The sequence below is a fragment of the Mus caroli genome, unplaced genomic scaffold (genome assembly GCF_978045245.1).
Source record: "Mus caroli unplaced genomic scaffold, Mus_caroli_1 scaffold_11, whole genome shotgun sequence".
Classification (NCBI taxonomy): Eukaryota; Metazoa; Chordata; class Mammalia; order Rodentia; family Muridae; genus Mus; species Mus caroli.
The window spans coordinates 105,093,762-105,111,517 of record NW_028227266.1 but is presented as its reverse complement, the minus strand read 5'-3'; the positions used below and the strand labels follow the sequence as shown (position 1 = coordinate 105,111,517).

The following is a 17,756-nucleotide window of genomic DNA, read 5'->3' as shown; positions in this document are numbered from 1 at the left end:
CCCAGAGGTACTGAGTTCAATTCCTAGCACCCACATGGTGGCTCACAACCATCTGTAATGGAATCTGATGCCCTCTTCTGGTGTGTCTGAAGACAGCGACAGTGTATTCATATACATAAAATAAAATAAATCTTAAAAAAAGAAAGAAAGAAAGAAAGAAAGAAAGAAAGAAAGAAAGAAAGAAAGTGGTTATTAGCCAGCTGGCTGGGGACTACGCTAGGCGTTTGGTATCCCAGTGTGTAGCTCTGAGCTCTGAGTCTTTCTTGGTGTGAGCTTTGAATGGCATGCTCCAGTTAACAAGAACAGTAAGCAGAACTGTAGAAGAAAAAAAAAAAAGATTAGTACATTTTGAGACTTTCCCATAACTGTGGACTTTGATGGATTAGGCGTTTGTCTGTGAGCTTAGCTTTACAGCCTGAGTGGTATTTCCATCGTGGGGTCTGTGATACTAAGGTCTGGGGACCCGTCACAGCTCCCCTCCAGCTGGAGCCCCTAATCCCACCCTCAGCTTCATGAGCAGAAGTCAGGGTCTACACTATGCCCCCAGCCCCAGGTCAGCCAGGGCCTGAAGTCATTCCAAAGGCAGGGGCAAGGCAAAGCAGGTGCCTTGATCCTCCTGCTCTCTGGAAGCTCTGAATCCCATCTCACATAGCAGCTCTCTGACACTGAACCTGGAGTTCATGTCTCCAGCTCTCCAGGGCAGAGCTGGGCTGCCAGGTTGCCCCTCATTGACCACTGCACATGTGGGTATTGGTGCAATATGCCCTTCTGGTTCAAGGCTGCAAGCAAGCAGAGGCAGCCTGGGCTGGCCACGTTTGTTTTCTTTTTTAGTTTTGCATTGCTGGGCATTGAGTGCAGGACACTGAGTATGCTAGGCAGCACTGTTCCCTGTCAACGAGGGACTCCTTGAGGGGAAACTGAGGCCAAGAGAGTGGCAAGCAGTAAGATTGGCTAGTAAGCTCGTCATGTAGGGGGACTGCTGGAAACAGCTTGTGGGGCCCAGAGCAAGGGGTGTGGGGGGGAAGGCTCCGGGGCTTGACATTTTCTTTCTGCCTTGACTGCTGACCCGGTGTGATACGCAGCAGCCCCCCGACCGTGACAGTGACGCAGGCTGGCTGAGAAGTTAGAAAGGTCTCAGTGTCATTTCCAGAATGAGGGCTGACCTTGCTTGAACTCCAGCGGTTTGGGTACCCGTGCTCAGGGCCAGGGCAGAGGATAAGAGGAGCTTATACTGCATTTCAGGAGGGGTTGTGGGAGGAGGGAGGGAGGGCGGGGGAGGGAAGGGAAGGCTCCTTGGAGAAGGGAAGACATGGATGAAGAGAGAGGACGTAGACCAGAAGCAGCAGCACAGGAGAGAAGACGGCAGCTGGATCAGCAACAAGGCCCACCTGGGTACAAAGCCAAGGCAGGTGAGCCCAGAGCGGCTGAGGCCACTCCCACTTCGCAAAGGTGGACGCTGAGGGTATGGAGCCTTAAGAAACTGGAATGCAGCAGCACTAGGATTATAACTCGTAGACTTAGCTTTGTCCTTCGAGGTCTTAAACATGAACCGCTGGAGTGGCATAGCCAACACCCACAGCACCAGAAGGGTCATCTGTTTAAGATACAGATTCCTGGTTCAAAAACATGGAGGCGCAGTTTGAAGCTAGAGACTTACGTTTTGAGGAGAACCTTGGTAGCGGCTCTTTGGGTTCTGACACTGTGGCTCATTTAAGGCCTCTCTGGTTTAACCCCTGGCCCCAGCTCCTGGCTGTTGTATACATGTGGCCAAGCTCTGTAGGCTGACTCACATGCCACGCTCCCCTCCCACAGGCCTGGGATTCTCCACTCCTGACTTTACCCAGCAAGTCTCCAGCACCATGTGGACCCACCCCTCCAGCCAGCACCAGCGCCTGCTTCTCTTCAGGGAGCCTTCCTGGTGGCTGGAATCTCTCTCCTTCCGGATGACATAATAGATCCTCTATGTGGGATTGTTTACAACATCCTACTTCACTTTCCCCAAGGGTGGGCCTCTGAGCCCCCTACCCTCCCACACACACATTAAACAGGAAACATCCAGAGAGCTGGATACATACCCAGTTTAAACAATAAGCCTCTACAGTCACGACTTCACCCTCACACTCCCACCAATGACAAATGGGGCTGGGAGAAGTTTGCTAATGAGGAAAACCAAACCTTGGCCGTGAGGGCTGAAGCCAGTTGAGATTCAGAGCTGAGTTTAGAACTCATGTCCATTCTGCTACTCATCACTGAAACAGCTTCCAAAGACAGCCAGGCAGCAGGCACTATGACCCCATTGCCCAGATAAGGAAAGTGAGGCCCAGAGCAAATGCAATCGCTCAGCATCAGGTCTGACTGACTTCTGGTCCAAGTGCAGGGCTTCTCTCCTTTCCCTCTGACTGATGGCAAGATGGTAGGCAGAGCCCTTATCTTGGTGTGCCCACGGTGCCACTTTGGACTCAAGGGCTTCCTCCAAAGTTCCAGACTCACCACACCGGTCTTACAGTTAAGTGGCGATTCGGAGGGAGATCAGGAAGTACCTGGACACGCCTCCATCTTTATCATTCTGGACTTTGTTCTTCTTCTTGATGCCCAGCTGGGATGCCACAACCAGAATGGTTCTTTCCCCGATTGCAGGCGGGCAGCTCTTGGCTGGCACAGGTCCAGCCTAACCCAGTCTGGGGCAAGCTGAGAAGGGTGTGGAACGAGGAGGTCAGGTTAGCGTGCCTGAGAGACTGCCAAGCCCTACCCCTCAGGTGAGGTCTCGGGAGTTTAAAGGAGGCAGGACTCAGCTCTGGTCTCCAGGTGAGGAACCAGCCTGCCTCCACCTTAGGCTTAAAAGCCACTGTAGAATAAAAGCTAGGCTCACTCCTGTTCATGATTAAACCTCTGTTTCTCAAGGATTGGGCTATGCCCCACCTATAACCTTACCTACAAGTGGTTTTGTGCTGCCTGTTCCAGGAAATGGCAACCAGGTCTTTGTTTCAAAAAGTTATAACCGTCGGGCAACTCCACCTTTGTTTCAAAACGTGGTTGTGTCTCTCTGTTGTCATGACCACCTTATGACCACCTCGCAATCATGTCTGTGTTTCAGGAGATCCTTATGACTAACTTGTATGCTTATGTTCTGCCCCTCTAATCCCACCTATTTCGCCCACCAAATTCCCCATTTGGAAACACCCCACCCCTGAGCTATAAACACCTCATCTTCCTTATGTCCAGTGTTGACCTCTCAAACCCTGCCTTAGGGGAAGGCAGCCTGGGTACAGGAATAAGAAAAGCTTGCTTCAGTTGCTCGATTGCTTTCATAAATCTGACCGTGATGATTTGGGTCAGGGGTCCTTCTCCTCTCCTCTTTTGGATTAACCCAGGATGCCTTATTCTACACCCTTTTCAGCTTGTGCGTCACAACCAGCAAGGACTTTGGACAATGCTCCATATAAAAACCAAACCAAACCAAGAGCTAATTAAGAGTTGTGCCGCATGTTATAATCCCAGCATTTGAAACAGAAGCAGGAAAACCTACCAAAGTTGGAGGCCACCTTGGCCCACCAAAGCAAGACCCTGACTCAACAAAACAACAAAAACAGGGTCAGGGATGCAGCTCAATTTGGGGAGTCTTTGCCAAGCACGCAGAAGACTCTGGATTCAATACTCAGTGTTGTATCCTCTGGGTGTGGCAGCTCCTACCTGCAATCCCAGGACTGGGGAGGCAGAGACAGGATAACTCTAAGGTTGGCTACATAGCAACTTTGAGGTCAGGATGGCTTGACTACATGAGACCTTGTCTCAAAATAAAACCCAGAGCAATGACTTATAGCTGTTCAATCCTGTGTCAGGCCCCACGCTGCCATAACACCCTCGCCATCTGAGTGACCAGAACTGTGGAGCTATGAGCTTCATCTAGCCATTTCCTCCAATCGATCACTCTTTTCTTCAATTCCGACAAGAACGTGCCACCACTGGGCTCCCTTCTGTGGCTGCTTCTTCAATCCCGTGTCCGCAGCCTCTTAGCGCATCTTCTCCTGGGCCATTCTATTCTTGGGCCATCCATCCATGCAGCAAAAAAGGCCTGTCATCGAACCAAACAAAGCCAGGCAAGCCCTTCGTTGATAGGATCTTAAGACCCTGGCCCGAAACCCCTTCCTATATGCCCAATAAACCCATTTTTTAGCCTGTAGATTCCCTTCCCGGGTGGGGTTGGTTTACGACCTACAGCGGGGGCGCAGGAGTCTGACGCATGCGGCAGTTCGTGGAAGGTGACAGAGGGACGAAGGGAAGGGATCCAAAAAGGGACTTGCCCGTCCACCGCCCTGCGCTCCTGGCTCCCGCAGCGTAGGCCTGAGACACAGTCCCAGGAGTTGGAGAGGAGCTCATACAGAGAGGGACCTGGCACCCTGCCGGGCCGGCTCCGGCGCGCGCGTGCGCGCGGCAGGCCGCACCCAAGGCGCATGCGCGGCGGTCACTCTGGTTCTATATTTAGGGCCGCCAGGGATCGCGGCCTTAGGCTGCTCGTGAACAAGGGCACTTGTCGGTTTAGCGTCCTCCGCTCGAGTGCCTACCGCCGCCTCGTCGAGAGCCCGCGCAGGTGAGGGCCGCGCCCGGTGGTCGCGGGAACCCGGCGCGCCCCGCCACCGCGGCCACATGCCCCATCCCCCCTCCGGCCACCACCTTGGCTCAGCGTCCATCCCCTGCTCTTTATCTCTCTACCTCTCGGGCTACCTCAGACGCCCAATTGCGTCCCCTTCTGACATTCGGCATTTGACAGGCGGCTTCGGAACTTCTTTCCTACCCTTTCCATTCTGACCCCAGGGAGCCTCTGACTCACTGCTGACCCCCTTTCACCCCTCCGACTCTGCGTTGTCTGGCCCTGCCCCTGACCGAGTCAGCCCTGACCCTTCCCTTCTTTCTGCCTCCTTTCCCGGTTCCAGCTGTAGGGGCATGACCTTGTCTCAGGGACTCAGGGCTGGTCTAGATTCTACCCCCTTCCTCCGATTGCTAGCATCCCCGGGAGTTCTCCCTACCTGGATAGGTGACAGTGACTTCTCCCCTAGCCTCACTGTTGTTCCTGGGTGTGTGCTAAGATGTCTTAAACTACAATGTTCACTCCTGGAGGAGCCTCTGGCCTCCTACACCTGTTCTGCCTTGTTCTTCATCTCTTCTACACTCTTAAATATTAGTCGTCCCTACTTACTCTGGTAAACTTGCTTGGTGTGTGTGTGGGGGGGGGTGTTGGAGGGTTTCTGTAGAGGTAGAGAATGAAGAAGGTGTGTGACTGGGTAGAGTGTGGCTCCCATGCCTTTACTGAGCCCCATGTTGGCACCGTACTTAGTTTGGTTTGCTTCTGTATTGAGTGGGATGTGTGTCCGGGCCTCCCTTGACGTCACTCATCACGGACTCTTCTACAGGATCCAAGACACTTTGCAGACATGGAGACTGTCGTTCGCCGATGCCCATTCTTATCCCGAGTCCCTCAGGCCTTTCTGCAGAAGGCAGGAAAGTCTCTGTTGTTCTATGCTCAAAACTGCCCCAAGATGATGGAAGTTGGGGCCAAGCCAGCTCCTCGAACCCTGTCCACATCAGCTGTCCACTGCCAGCAGGTCAAAGAAACCCCTCCAGCCAATGAGAGTAAGTAGTTGGCAGGGAACGAACACGTCCTTGGTGGTGAGGGCCACTCTGAGGGGGCCTTATTCCATCAGGATCAGCCCTTGAGGGTGGGGAGCAGGGGGGTGTCATCTTGCGTAGCTGTCCCTCTGATTCCTGAGTTAGGGCCTTCTGGTGCTCCTGGCTTTAAAAGGAAGCTGCTCAGGGTTCTGGATTGTATACCAGGTCTGCTGGGCCCTGGCATTTTCTCATTGACCCTTTTCCTCAATAAAGATTTGGCCTCTGGCTTGTAAAGTAGTAATTTTAGACATCTGTCTAGTGTCTCGAGGCAGGGTCTCACTCTGTATCGTGGGCAAGCCCGGAACTCACCGTGTAGTCTCGGCTGACCATAAAGTCATGACCCCGAGTGCTGATGTTACAGGCCTGAGCTGCCACTGCCAGTGTGGTTCTTGCTTTAATTTTTTTTAAAAGATCTGTTCACTTTATTTTGTGTGTATGAGTGTTTAGCTGCACTACATGCATGCCTGGTGCCCCGGGTGGGGGGGCGGGTAGAAGAGGAAGTCAGACCCGCTGGAACTGGAGTTACAGATGATTGTGAGCCACCATCTTAGTGTTGGATAATTGAAACCAAGTCCTCTGGAAGAGCAACGAGTGCTAACCACTGCGCCATCTCCCCAGCCCCCTTTAAGCAAAAGCAAAGCAACAAACAAACTATATATATTATATATATATGGAAAATGTATATGACATTACTATTTTAGGGCTTTTTTTTCACCAGAGTCTCATAATATATATAGCCCAGATTGCCCTCCAACTTATGGCAATCCTCCTGCCTCAGCCTTTTAAGTGCTAGAATTATCAGCATGCACCACCTTAATTACAGTGCCCATTTTAATCACTGCAGTGTGTGATTCAGCAGCTTTGCATGCATGCACTCGTGTTCTGCCAGCACCAGAACTTTCTTCATTCTCCTAAACTAAACACGGCCATTAAACATTAACTCCCATACTCCTTCCCCTGGCCTGGCAGCCACCACTGCGCCACTGTGCCTGTTGCCTTACATAAGTGAGACATGGTGTTTGTTAGTGTTTGTCAGGGTGTGGACCTGTCTCATACAGATGGTGGGCTTCTCCTCAGAGTCTCCTGCCTCCGTGACCCGCTCACCTTCCAGGGTTCTTCTATTCAGTGTGGGCCTCTAGCACAGGAGTGTTTATTCTTCAAGTGGGCCCGACTCAGTCCTTCGAAGGATTTCCTGTCAGGACTTAGTTGTCTTTTCTCAGAATGTCCGTAGTGACCGTATTTTGAGGCAGAATGCTCCTTTTCCCTTCCATTGTCTACACTCTCACACAAACAGACCTGCATTCCTTGTAAAATTACGTTAATTTCAAAATACCATTTCTTGACTTCCCTTTATAGAGAATGTTATGGAAACTGTATTGAGACACCTTTTCCAAGTTGTAGAAAGAGCAGCCAGTGACTCATGGGAGTATTCCAAAATGATGAAGGAAGACTTTTCTAGAAGGAAGGTGAGCGCATTGCTCAAGGGCTCGAGGAGTGACTGTAACTTAGAGCACAGAGCCAGCCTGCTGTGCTAGGTCAGCAGCTTCCTTTGATGAACTTAGATGAGAAAGTAGGTGAGCCGTGTGTGAATGGAACGTGTCGGGCTCTTAATAGTTCCAAATAGTTTGAGGACAGTTGGAAGATCTAAGGGATATCCAGCTCTTTCTCTCTTCCTTCCTTCCTTCCTTCCTTCCTTCCTTCCTTCCTTCCTTCCTTCCTTTCTCTCTCTCTCTCTCTTTCTCTCTCTCTTTCTTTCTTCCTCTCTTTCTTTCTTAAGAAGTTTTTTCCAAAGGTTATTTTATTTTATTTTATATGAGTACATTGTAGCTGTCTTCAGACACACACCAGAAGAGGGCATCGGATCCCATTACGGATGGTTGTAAGCCACCATGTGGTTGCTGGGAATTGAACTCAGGACCTCTGGAAATCAGTCGGTGCTCTTAACCGCGGAGCCACCTCTCCAGCCCGAGAAGTCTTTTTAGAACTGGTTGAGCTTTATTAGGGCTCTGTTCAGAGCCTAGGAAGAGGCAATGACTGTGTGACAAGCCCCGGTTGCCTCGGAGAGTGTACTCTCCTGCAGTGTGCTGAGTGCCCATAGGATAGAAATTGCTGAGAGTGATCCACTGAGGAGCATTTGAGAAGAAGTGCACACATAATCACTTAGGAGGCTGAGGCAGGTGGATTGCTGAGGCAAGCATCATAGCAAGACCCTGTCTTACACAGATGAAGGGAGAACATTGGGTGGTGCTGGAGAGATGGCTCAGTGGTTAAGAGCACTGGCTGCTCTTCCGAAGGTCCTAAGTTCAATTTCCAGCAACCACATGGTGGATCTGATGCCCTCTTCTAATGTGTGCCTGAGACAGCTACAGTGTACTCATATAATAAAATAAATAAATCTTTAAAAAAAAAAAAAAGAACATTGGGTGGACTGGAAATATAAAATAGTGCTCTTGGAGAAGTCCTGTTGGTCTGAGGTAACCTGGACGGGCCAGTCAGCCCTTCAAAAAGCTACTGTCAGTTGAGGCAGGTGAGGACAGACGTTAGCAGCTTAACAAAGGTAAACCTGGGCGTGGATTATAGACTAGAGTGAGTATGAAGTTTGAGGCGATAAGGGAAACTTGCTCATGCACTCCATGAGCAGGACTGGGGCCTCATTCTTTCCATTTCCTTCCTCAGAAGAGAAAACTGCCAAAGCCGCAGTCCAGCAGGCTCCTGACGAGTCCCAGATGGCACAGACTCCAGACGGCACGCAGCTCCCGTCTGGACACCCGTCCCCCGCTACAAGCCAGGGCTCTGGGAGCAAGTGCCCTTTCCTGGCGGCACAGTTGAGCCAGACAGGCAGCAGCGTCTTCCGCAAGGCCAGTCTGGAGCTCCAGGAGGACGTGCAGGAAATGCATGCTGTGAGGAAAGGTAACAGAAATGTCTCAGTGGAAAGAGTGAGGCAGTCCTTGGGGCTCCTGGGACGCTCCGGTTTATATGCGAGCTACTACTAGGCCGTGTAGCAATAATGTGAACACCTCCTCCTTTGTACCAGGAAGGAAGGAAGGCCGGTCCTCAAGCTAGGCAGCCCGAACTGTATTGCAAAATGTGGAACTTGCTTTCTGGTGAGGGTGTAGGAGGCAGCCAGCTTCCCAAAGACATGCTTACTCTCTGGAAATAACCTGCAGTCTTGAGCCGATATCAGCAGTGGTTTGTCTCTTTGGTCCTTCCTACCCTTTGTCAGAGTAGAAGGTGGAACACTGCAGTAAGTGCTAGCCTAGGCTTCCCAAGCTATGTGTCCTGCTGATGGTCATGGAGGGACAACCTTAACCCCATCTGAGCTCCCAGCAGCCCCTAAAAGCCTCAGTGTGCTGAGAACGGCGGCACACACCTTTAAGTCCAGTGCTTGGGAGGCAGAAGCAAGAGGATCAGTGTGAGCTCTCGTCTGCGTGGCCAGGGCCAGGACAGCCAGAGCTGCATGGAGAGGCCCCATGGGGGAAAAAAGACGAAGCCTCTGTAGGCATTGCTGTCTATTAAAGAAGGATGCAGGAGGGGAGCAGGCGGCCTTAGGCTATACTCATGTGCATTGGAACTGGTTGGTAGCAGTGAAAACAGAGTCATTCTGAAGCCAGTTGGTGCACTAGACACTCCGAGGCAGAGGGGCTCGAGCTCCAGGCCATCCTGGGCTATAATAAGACCCCATCTCAAAAAGCCAAAAAGAAGCCAAGTACCGAAAGCCCATGTAAGAAGCAAGCTGAAGACAGAGACATTCCATATACTCCAGCACAGCATGGTTGGCTTTTTTTCATGAAGTAGGCAATGAGTTATGTGTTGGTTTTGTTTTGAGACAGGGTCTCACACTCTGGCATCAGATTTACAGAGATCTGCCTGACCCCACTTCCCAAATGCTAGCGATGAAGCCATGCACCAAGACACCCGGATAATAAGCTATGTTTGAAAAAAATGATTTTAATGAATATGGATGTTTTGCCTTCATGTATATCTGTGCACCAATGCATGCCTGGTCCCGAGGAGGCCAGAAGGGGGCGTCAGATCTCCTGGAGGTGTAGTTACAGACAGCTGTGAACCACCATATAGATGCTGGAACTTGAACCCAGGTCCTCCAAAAGAGTAGCCAGTGCTCTTAGCCACTAAGCTATTTTTAACAGTCTTCTTAGAAGGTGTCCTGAACTAAGAATAAAAGGTCTGTCCTCAGTACCTCCTGTTGCTTTGTTACAGAGGCTGCTCAAAGCCCAGTGCCTCCCAGCCTGGTTAACGTGAAAACCGATGGAGAGGATCCAAGCCGACTGCTGAAGAACTTCCAGGACATCATGCGGAAGCAGAGGCCAGAAAGAGTGTCTCATCTTCTTCAGGATAACTTGCCCAAGTGTGAGTCTGGTTGTCTGTGAGTTTGTGTGTCCGGCTAAATGTGACGTTGTGTGGTGAGGAAGAGTGGCGGCCACGGCTGTCCCTCGCTTGACTACAGTGGGCTTAGTGGCAGTGTGGCCAGCTGGGCACTGGCCTCAGTCTCCGGTACCCATTGTCTGCGCGCCGGACAGTGTGCCAAACATTCTAGTCTGGGATACAGTGCCCTTAAATGACCGAACTGAGATTTGAACCCAGGTCTGTCCTTAAAAAAAAAAAACAAACAAAAACGAACTCTCTTTTGTTTGTTTGCACTTCAGCTGTTTCCACTTTTCAATATGATCATTTCTTTGAGAAGAAAATTGATGAGAAAAAAAATGACCATACCTACCGAGTTTTTAAAACTGTGAACCGGAGAGCACAAATCTTCCCGATGGCGGATGACTACACGGACTCCCTCATAACCAAAAAGCAGGTGTCGGTCTGGTGCAGTAATGACTACCTAGGCATGAGTCGGCACCCACGGGTGTGTGGGGCTGTCATGTAAGTAGCTCTCAGTTGTCACCTACCACAGACGTTATTTGGCAAGACTTAGGTGGTTTATACAGCTAGACTTTTTTTTTTCTTTTTTTTGGTTTTTCGAGACAGGGTTTCTCTGTGTAGCCCTGGCTGTCCTGGAACTCACTCTGTAGACCAGGCTGGCCTTGAACTCAGAAATCCGCCTGCCTCTGCCTCCCGAGTGCAGGGATTAAAGGCGTGTGCCACCACGCCCGGCATCAGCTAGACTTTTTATGGGAGAACATTTAGTCTCTGAAAGTGCGCCACAGTGATCCACTCCTGTTCTTTGTAGAGCCTTTACAAGAATTTTGGGATTGAACTCAGGTCGCCAGGCTTTACAGCAAAGCTCCTTTACCTGCTAAACTATCACTCTTAGCCTTTGACAATCTCTACAGATGATATCTGGGGCAGAGGGTGTCTCAAAAGACAAAGATGGAAAGGCTGTGAAGGAAAAACCTAATGCTGACCTTGGTCCTCCAAGCACACACCCACCACACCCCACACTCACAAATACATAACACACAGGGGTGCACACGCATACACACGCACACACACACACGCGCGCATGCACACACATGAACACTTTGGGGCTGGCCATGTAGCTCAGCTACCTGTAAAACATCCCTGCTCTTTTAGAGACACTCTAACGTGCGGATAGTGGATAAGGCTAGTGCAGTAGGCCATGGTGAGAAGCATGCATGTGAGCGATACTAGATACGATCGACAGAATGCTCATTCTCCTGACTCTGCAGAGAGGACTCGTTTATACAGCGTTTAGAACCAAGAGTTTGAACAAAATTTTTTAAATAAAATAAAAAATAAGCTGGACATAGTGGTGCATGCCTTAATTCTGGCACTGAGGGTGCAGAGGCAGGAGGATCCCCGTGAGTTCAAGGCTAGCCTGGTCTGCATAGTGAGTACCTGAGGGCTACATAGTGATACCCTGTTTCAAAAACTAAAAAAAAAAAAAAAAAGAACCATGAGTTGTCTTGCTTGCTTGAGACATGGTCATAGGTTTGTGTGTGTGTGTTTGTGTGTGTGTGTGTGTGTGTTTGGTTTTTGGTTTTTTTGTGCTAAGATTACAGGTACATACTCCATGCCTGTGTATGCAGTACTAGGGATTGAACTGAACTCAGAGCATTGTGTATACTAAGCAAGTGCTCTATCAGCTGAGCTGCACCCTCAGCCCAAAAGTGTGTGTGTGTATGTATGTGTGTGTGTGTATAAGTGTATGTGTTTGTATACGAGTGTGTGTGTATTGTGTATCTCTTGTTATGTTATGTTCTTGTAAGTGTGTGGGGGGTGGAGGGGTGCCCTGAGGTCGGCATTAGGTTTTTCTTCCATGGCCTTTCCGTCTTTGTTTTTTGACACTCACTCTGGCCCAGTGCTGGGGTTGTAGAAATGAAGGCCCTCTGGGTTTTAAATGAGTTCTGGAGATGTGAGCCGTGGAATTCTGGTATTTTACTTGTTTTTAACAGGGAGACTGTGAAACAGCATGGTGCCGGAGCTGGGGGAACTAGGAATATTTCTGGAACGAGCAAGTTCCACGTAGAACTGGAGCAGGCACTGGCCGACCTCCACGGCAAAGATGCGGCGCTCTTGTTCTCTTCCTGCTTTGTGGCCAACGACTCCACCCTCTTCACCCTGGCTAAGATGATGCCAGGTAAGTACCAGTGGGACCTAGCACAGTTGAAGTTTCTGCATAATGACAAAGATGGTGTCTACAAAGAAGGCCCACTCCAGTTCAGCCTGTTGGCCCTGTGTCAGAGCGTCGTCTTGAGCACAAGGCGCTGTGTTGTGAGTTCCAGCAGATCATAGTCTGTGGTGGCTGACACATGAGGAGGCCCTGTCCTGAAGCTCCTGGCTCAGGAGTGCTTCATATTCTAAGACATTCCTCTAGCAGAGTGCTTCGTTGCATTTAGACATGTGTGTCTTCATAGCTTTTGAAGTGAGGTACCCATATTTACTACTATTACCTGTGCTTAAAGATCATTTTTGTTTTTTGGAAAGTCTCACAGTATAACCCAGGCTGGCCTCAAACTCTTGATCCCCCTGCCTCAGAATGCTGCGCTGTCAGGCATATGACCTTGTGGCTTTAAAGACAGTGAGTTAGTTGTCCATGGCTTTGGGTTTTTGTGTTTCCTGATGCTGAGATGGAACCCAGGGCCTCAGCGCCTGGGAATCGAGTGCTGAGAGTCTTGCAGCAGCCACGGTGCCTCTGCCTTTGCATCCTCCCAGTGCAGAAGCATGAGATCGTTACTGTGTGTTTCTAAGGCAGTATCAGCAGAAACAGGTTTGTTGCATGGTCCAGGACTCCAATTGTCTTGATGCCTCTGCCACTAAGTAGTACCTTTCTCACGTCAGGCTGTGAGATTTACTCTGATTCCGGGAACCATGCCTCCATGATCCAAGGGATTCGCAACAGTCGAGTGCCAAAATACATCTTCCGCCACAATGACGTTAACCATCTCAGAGAACTGCTGCAGAGATCCGACCCCTCAGTCCCCAAGATAGTAGCATTTGAAACTGTCCATTCAATGGATGGTAAGTATGTGCTGAGGGTAACCTGAAGCCTGGGATGCAGAACTGGGCTTGAACTGTTTGAAAGTGTGTGGCTCTGGGGACGTAGCTGCTTGACAGTGTCTGAGGTCCCGTACTCAACTCCAGAAACAAAAATAATATGTTTCCTTTTGGTTTGGCATTTTTTTTTTGCACTGGGACTCTGTAATTGAGAGATGTTATATGGATGGGTAACTGGGTGTTCTGTGCTGGCTGTTGCTAGATTATATAACCTCGTGGGACAAGAACTGGGGGAAGTTCATTTTCTCTCTGGTACTAAAAATGACCCCTTAGAATGTAAGGCACTTTGCTTTGGCACTCACCATTGTTACTGACATTTTCCTTGGCTTTCCTCAGGAGCAGTGTGCCCACTGGAAGAACTGTGTGATGTGGCCCATGAGTTTGGGGCAATCACGTTTGTGGATGAGGTCCATGCAGTGGGGCTCTATGGAGCTCGAGGTGGAGGGATCGGTGATCGGGATGGAGTCATGCCAAAAATGGACATCATCTCTGGGACGCTTGGTGTGTGCACGGGCTTTGTGGCTCTTGTCCTTTCACGCTGAGCTTTGGGTATATACCAAGGCCAGTTACTTGCTGGTCTAACTTGTACCAGGACCGGAAGCAGGGAGGTAACCTGTAAAGCCTGGGCTGTTTTGTGGTGAATTTTGTTTTCTTGAGATGGGATCTCAGCCTGTAACCCAGGCTAGCCTTGTTTCTCCCATTCTGAGTGAAGTTTTCCATCTGAGTGAATGCTAGCCCAGCTTTGCCAAATCCCTGGGCATGTGGAGGCTCACAGACTCCCACAGCTAAATATGACAGAAATTACATTTCTTGTCATCTGAGGTCATTCCACCCATACTTGACTCTTAGTGTAATGCTGGATTCAGAAGGAGGGGGGATGCCAGTGCTCTTCTGCCGGGCATTGGGAAATGCTGTGCTCTGTGCCCAGCACAGGGACTGCTCTGGCTCTCCAGCCCGCTCCTCTCCCCACGCTGGCACCCTGATGCCCGGGCTTCAGTCCTGGCCGCATAGCTCACTCGTTTTGTGGCCTTGGCTTATGAGCTGACCTTCTCAGCCTGTTCCTCATGTATACGATGAAAATAGCAATAGATCTATATCAGGATTCCTGTAGAGAAGGGAAATGACCTGTTTGCCTGTGGGAATGAATTGTTAAGAGGATGTAGAAATTTGAATGTTTTTTATCTTAAAAAACAAAAAACAATCCACCCAGAAGTTTATAAGGCAGTAAAAAGCCTGTGTAGTGGTCAGCTGAATGCCAAGCTAAAACCACACTTAAGTTAGGGTCAGCAAGCAAAACCCAGCACCTTCCAGCCCTGTCAAAGGAGTGAGAGGTCTGCCTCTCACAGACAGACCCAGAGATGCCAGGGCAAAGCCACCTTCCTATTCAAGTGCCAAATTCCAGTTTGTGATGTAGGCTTGCTGGAGGTCTATGCAGTAAGCCAGAAAGTGCTGGGCAGAGTAACTTTCCACTCCAGGAGTTTGAGCCTACTTAATCCTCTTGTGGTTCAGCAAAAAATGTTCCCTCCAGAAGACAAAGTTAAGGCTCCTGAGAACCCTTCTGGAGTCCTTAATCCTGAAACTTGAGATACAGATTATGTAAGGGCCTTGACCAGAACAGAAAACAATCCTGGCCCCAAGTCAGCCCTAACAGGTTCTGAGTGTTTGCACTCAGCCAGCAGATGCTAACTGCCGAGAAGCTCTTGTCTGCTTGAGATGCCAAGTCAGGCCCCAGTACTGCAGTTGGTGTCTTAGCTTGGTGACTGCCGCAAAGTCAGTTCCTGGAGGCTGTGCTGTGCTGCTCATGCGGGCCCAGCCTAACAGGACTTCTCCTCCCAGGTAAAGCGTTCGGCTGTGTTGGAGGATACATTGCCAGCACAAGTTTGCTGATCGACACCGTCCGCTCCTACGCTGCGGGCTTCATCTTCACCACCTCCCTGCCACCAATGCTGCTGGCTGGAGCCCTGGAGTCTGTGCAGATCCTGAAGAGCAGCGAGGGGCGCGCCCTTCGCCGCCAGCACCAGCGAAATGTCAAGCTTCTGAGGCAGATGCTAATGGACGCTGGCCTCCCGGTCATCCACTGTCCGAGTCACATCATCCCTGTGCGGGTAATGGTCTGACCACAGGAGGCTCTCCTCCACACACATGACACTCCACATGACAGCGTTCTGTTTCTGCCTTCCTGAAGGGGTTGGGTAGGGTGATTGAGGGCTGGAACTGGTGTCCAGACTGTAGTCAGTGGCCCTTTGCCATGTCTCTCTGTCTTCAACTGCCTGGCTTGACTTCACAATAAGTCTTTGAACCCAGCAGGCCCAAGCACAGTTCCCCTGCACCCCGCTTCCCCAGAGCACTGACCTTAGGACCTTAGCAGGGTAAACAAGAACATTTGTGTAGAAAACTCTAGAAGCCTAAGCATGGGCAGCTTTGAAGTGTGACTTTCCACTTAGTAAATTTCTTTCTTTTTTTTCTTTTTTTTTTTTTTTTTTTTTTGGTTCTTTGAGACAGGGTTTCTCTGTATAGCCCTGGCTATCCTGGAACTCACTTTGTAGACCAGGCTGGACTTGAACTCAGAGTGCTGGAATCAAAGGCGTGCGCCACCACGCCTGGCTTCCACTTAGTAAATTTCAAAGTCAGTTGCCCTTCCCTCTACATACCATGTCCCTGTTGATGTCATAGTTAATAAGAAAGTAGCTGGTATAACCAGAACTGGGCAGTACCTCCTGGGAACAAGGATGTGTGAAAAAAAAAAAGTCACTTTCTTGACCATGTAAGGTCTGGAGGACAGCCATGTGACAATTCCAGTATCGCAGCCCACCATGCAAGTGCCAGCTCCCTTAAATCACACGTGTTCAGGGAGAATTCCCCTCCCCCAGGCTTGCACGCTCTGCCACAGTCTGGCCTGGAGCCTGAGCCTTGTCCATGAACACTGTGTTCTCGACTGTGTCTGCCGGATTGGCCTTCCGTGTTCTGACCCTGCTCCTGCTCTGATGGGTCACAGGTTGCCGATGCTGCTAAGAACACAGAGATCTGTGATGAGTTGATGACCAGGCATAATATCTACGTCCAGGCCATCAATTACCCAACAGTGCCTCGCGGGGAGGAGCTCCTGCGGATCGCCCCCACCCCGCATCACACCCCGCAGATGATGAACTTCTTCGTGGGTGAGTTCACACAGAGCGATGGGAATCTCTACCTCACTGTAACTGCACTCCAGGGAGCCCACATGAGGCTCCCGCAAAGTTTTTGGTGGTATTTACCCTAATGCATTCAGACAAAATTGGTTTCTTCTTGTTCCGAGTATCTCACTGTGCCCTCAGATGCCACACAATGGAACTCTAAAATTAGACAGTAGCAAGCAACTCACTTTAAGGTTGGAAGATTCATCTGGAAGCTCCCAGGAAACATGCTGCCCCCCATCTCCTCTCTCCTGTCTCCTGCATGCACGGTTGTGGCTGTTCACACTTCCCCGAGCTGCTCTTCTTTCCCGACCTGTGATCCTTGAGGTTATCTGTTCTGGTGACTGTACTGCTCCCCCACCCATGTCCATTCCAAAGGCAGAGTCTGGAGTGACTTTAGCTGTAGGTCATCATGGCCACAGAGGAACTTTGCCCTCCTGGGCCCTCCCTCCCACGTCAGTATAACTTCCAAGGACGGATTTTATGTTCAAGATGCTCAGAGCATTTCTGTTCGATTTTGGTGCTGAGGCTGAACTTGTGGTCTTGGCACACTGCATGCACACTCCACCCCGGGGTCCACTCCCCCAGATGGCCCACCCCCCAGCCTCCCAGACATTTGTGTTAGTGCACTGGTATGCAGCAGCTAACTGAAACTGGTTTGTGAAGTGAGACCCAACTCTTAGAACAGTGCCCTTGAGATTAATTGACATACCATAAAAATTTACCCTCTTAAAGTAAAGGATCAAAGGGTTTTAGATATATGCACCCTGGTGAGAAGCCATCACCTCTGCTATGCCCTCACTCGTGTTCAGTTCCTTCTACCAAGTCCCTCCAACCCCTGGCTGCTCTCATTCTCTGGGCGTTTAGCGTGTTGGACCATGTGAGCGATGTGTGTCGCTGCTGCTGTTTTTCCTTACATACTCATCTGTAAGACTGTCTGTCCTGCTGCATCTACAGCCTAAGCTGGCCCAGAGCTCACTGATGCCCTCTCTCACCCGCCTGAATGCTAGCTCTGTTCCATGCGTCAGTGGATGGGCATTTGGGGTACTTCCACTGTCGAAGTCTTAGGAATGGGGGGTGAGCATTCACGTGCAGATTTTTGTGCGGCCATGCACTCTGATTCTCTTGGGCAAAAGATCCTGTGATGTTGAAAACAGCAGCCCTGTCTCTCCCCACAGAGAAGCTGCTGGTCACGTGGAAGCGGGTCGGGCTGGAGCTGAAGCCACATTCGTCAGCTGAGTGCAACTTCTGCAGGAGGCCCCTGCACTTCCAAGTGATGAGCGAAAGAGAGAAAGCCTATTTCTCAGGCATGAGCAAGATGGTGTCCGCCCAGGCCTGACCCTGACTCAGTTATTCACCAACCCCAGGCCATTACCATACCCACAGAGTAGCCAGAATTGTCTTTATATGTGAAATAAATTATATATTAAATCTTAA

The 17,756-nt window shown here is 50.2% G+C and overlaps 1 protein-coding gene across 1 annotated transcript; it reads left to right on the top strand.

The window, feature by feature from the left end:
* The first annotated feature begins 4,443 nt into the window (after window positions 1-4,443).
* On the top strand, window positions 4,444-17,756 carry Alas1 (5'-aminolevulinate synthase 1). Its single transcript, XM_021171165.2, has 11 exons — window positions 4,444-4,588; window positions 5,409-5,628; window positions 8,341-8,574; window positions 9,883-10,032; window positions 10,329-10,551; window positions 12,045-12,229; window positions 12,931-13,110; window positions 13,483-13,647; window positions 14,983-15,251; window positions 16,142-16,304; window positions 17,498-17,756. Exons 2-11 carry the CDS (start codon window positions 5,430-5,432, stop codon window positions 17,656-17,658), a joined length of 1,929 nt encoding a protein of 642 aa, XP_021026824.1. The 5' UTR covers window positions 4,444-4,588; window positions 5,409-5,429; the 3' UTR covers window positions 17,659-17,756.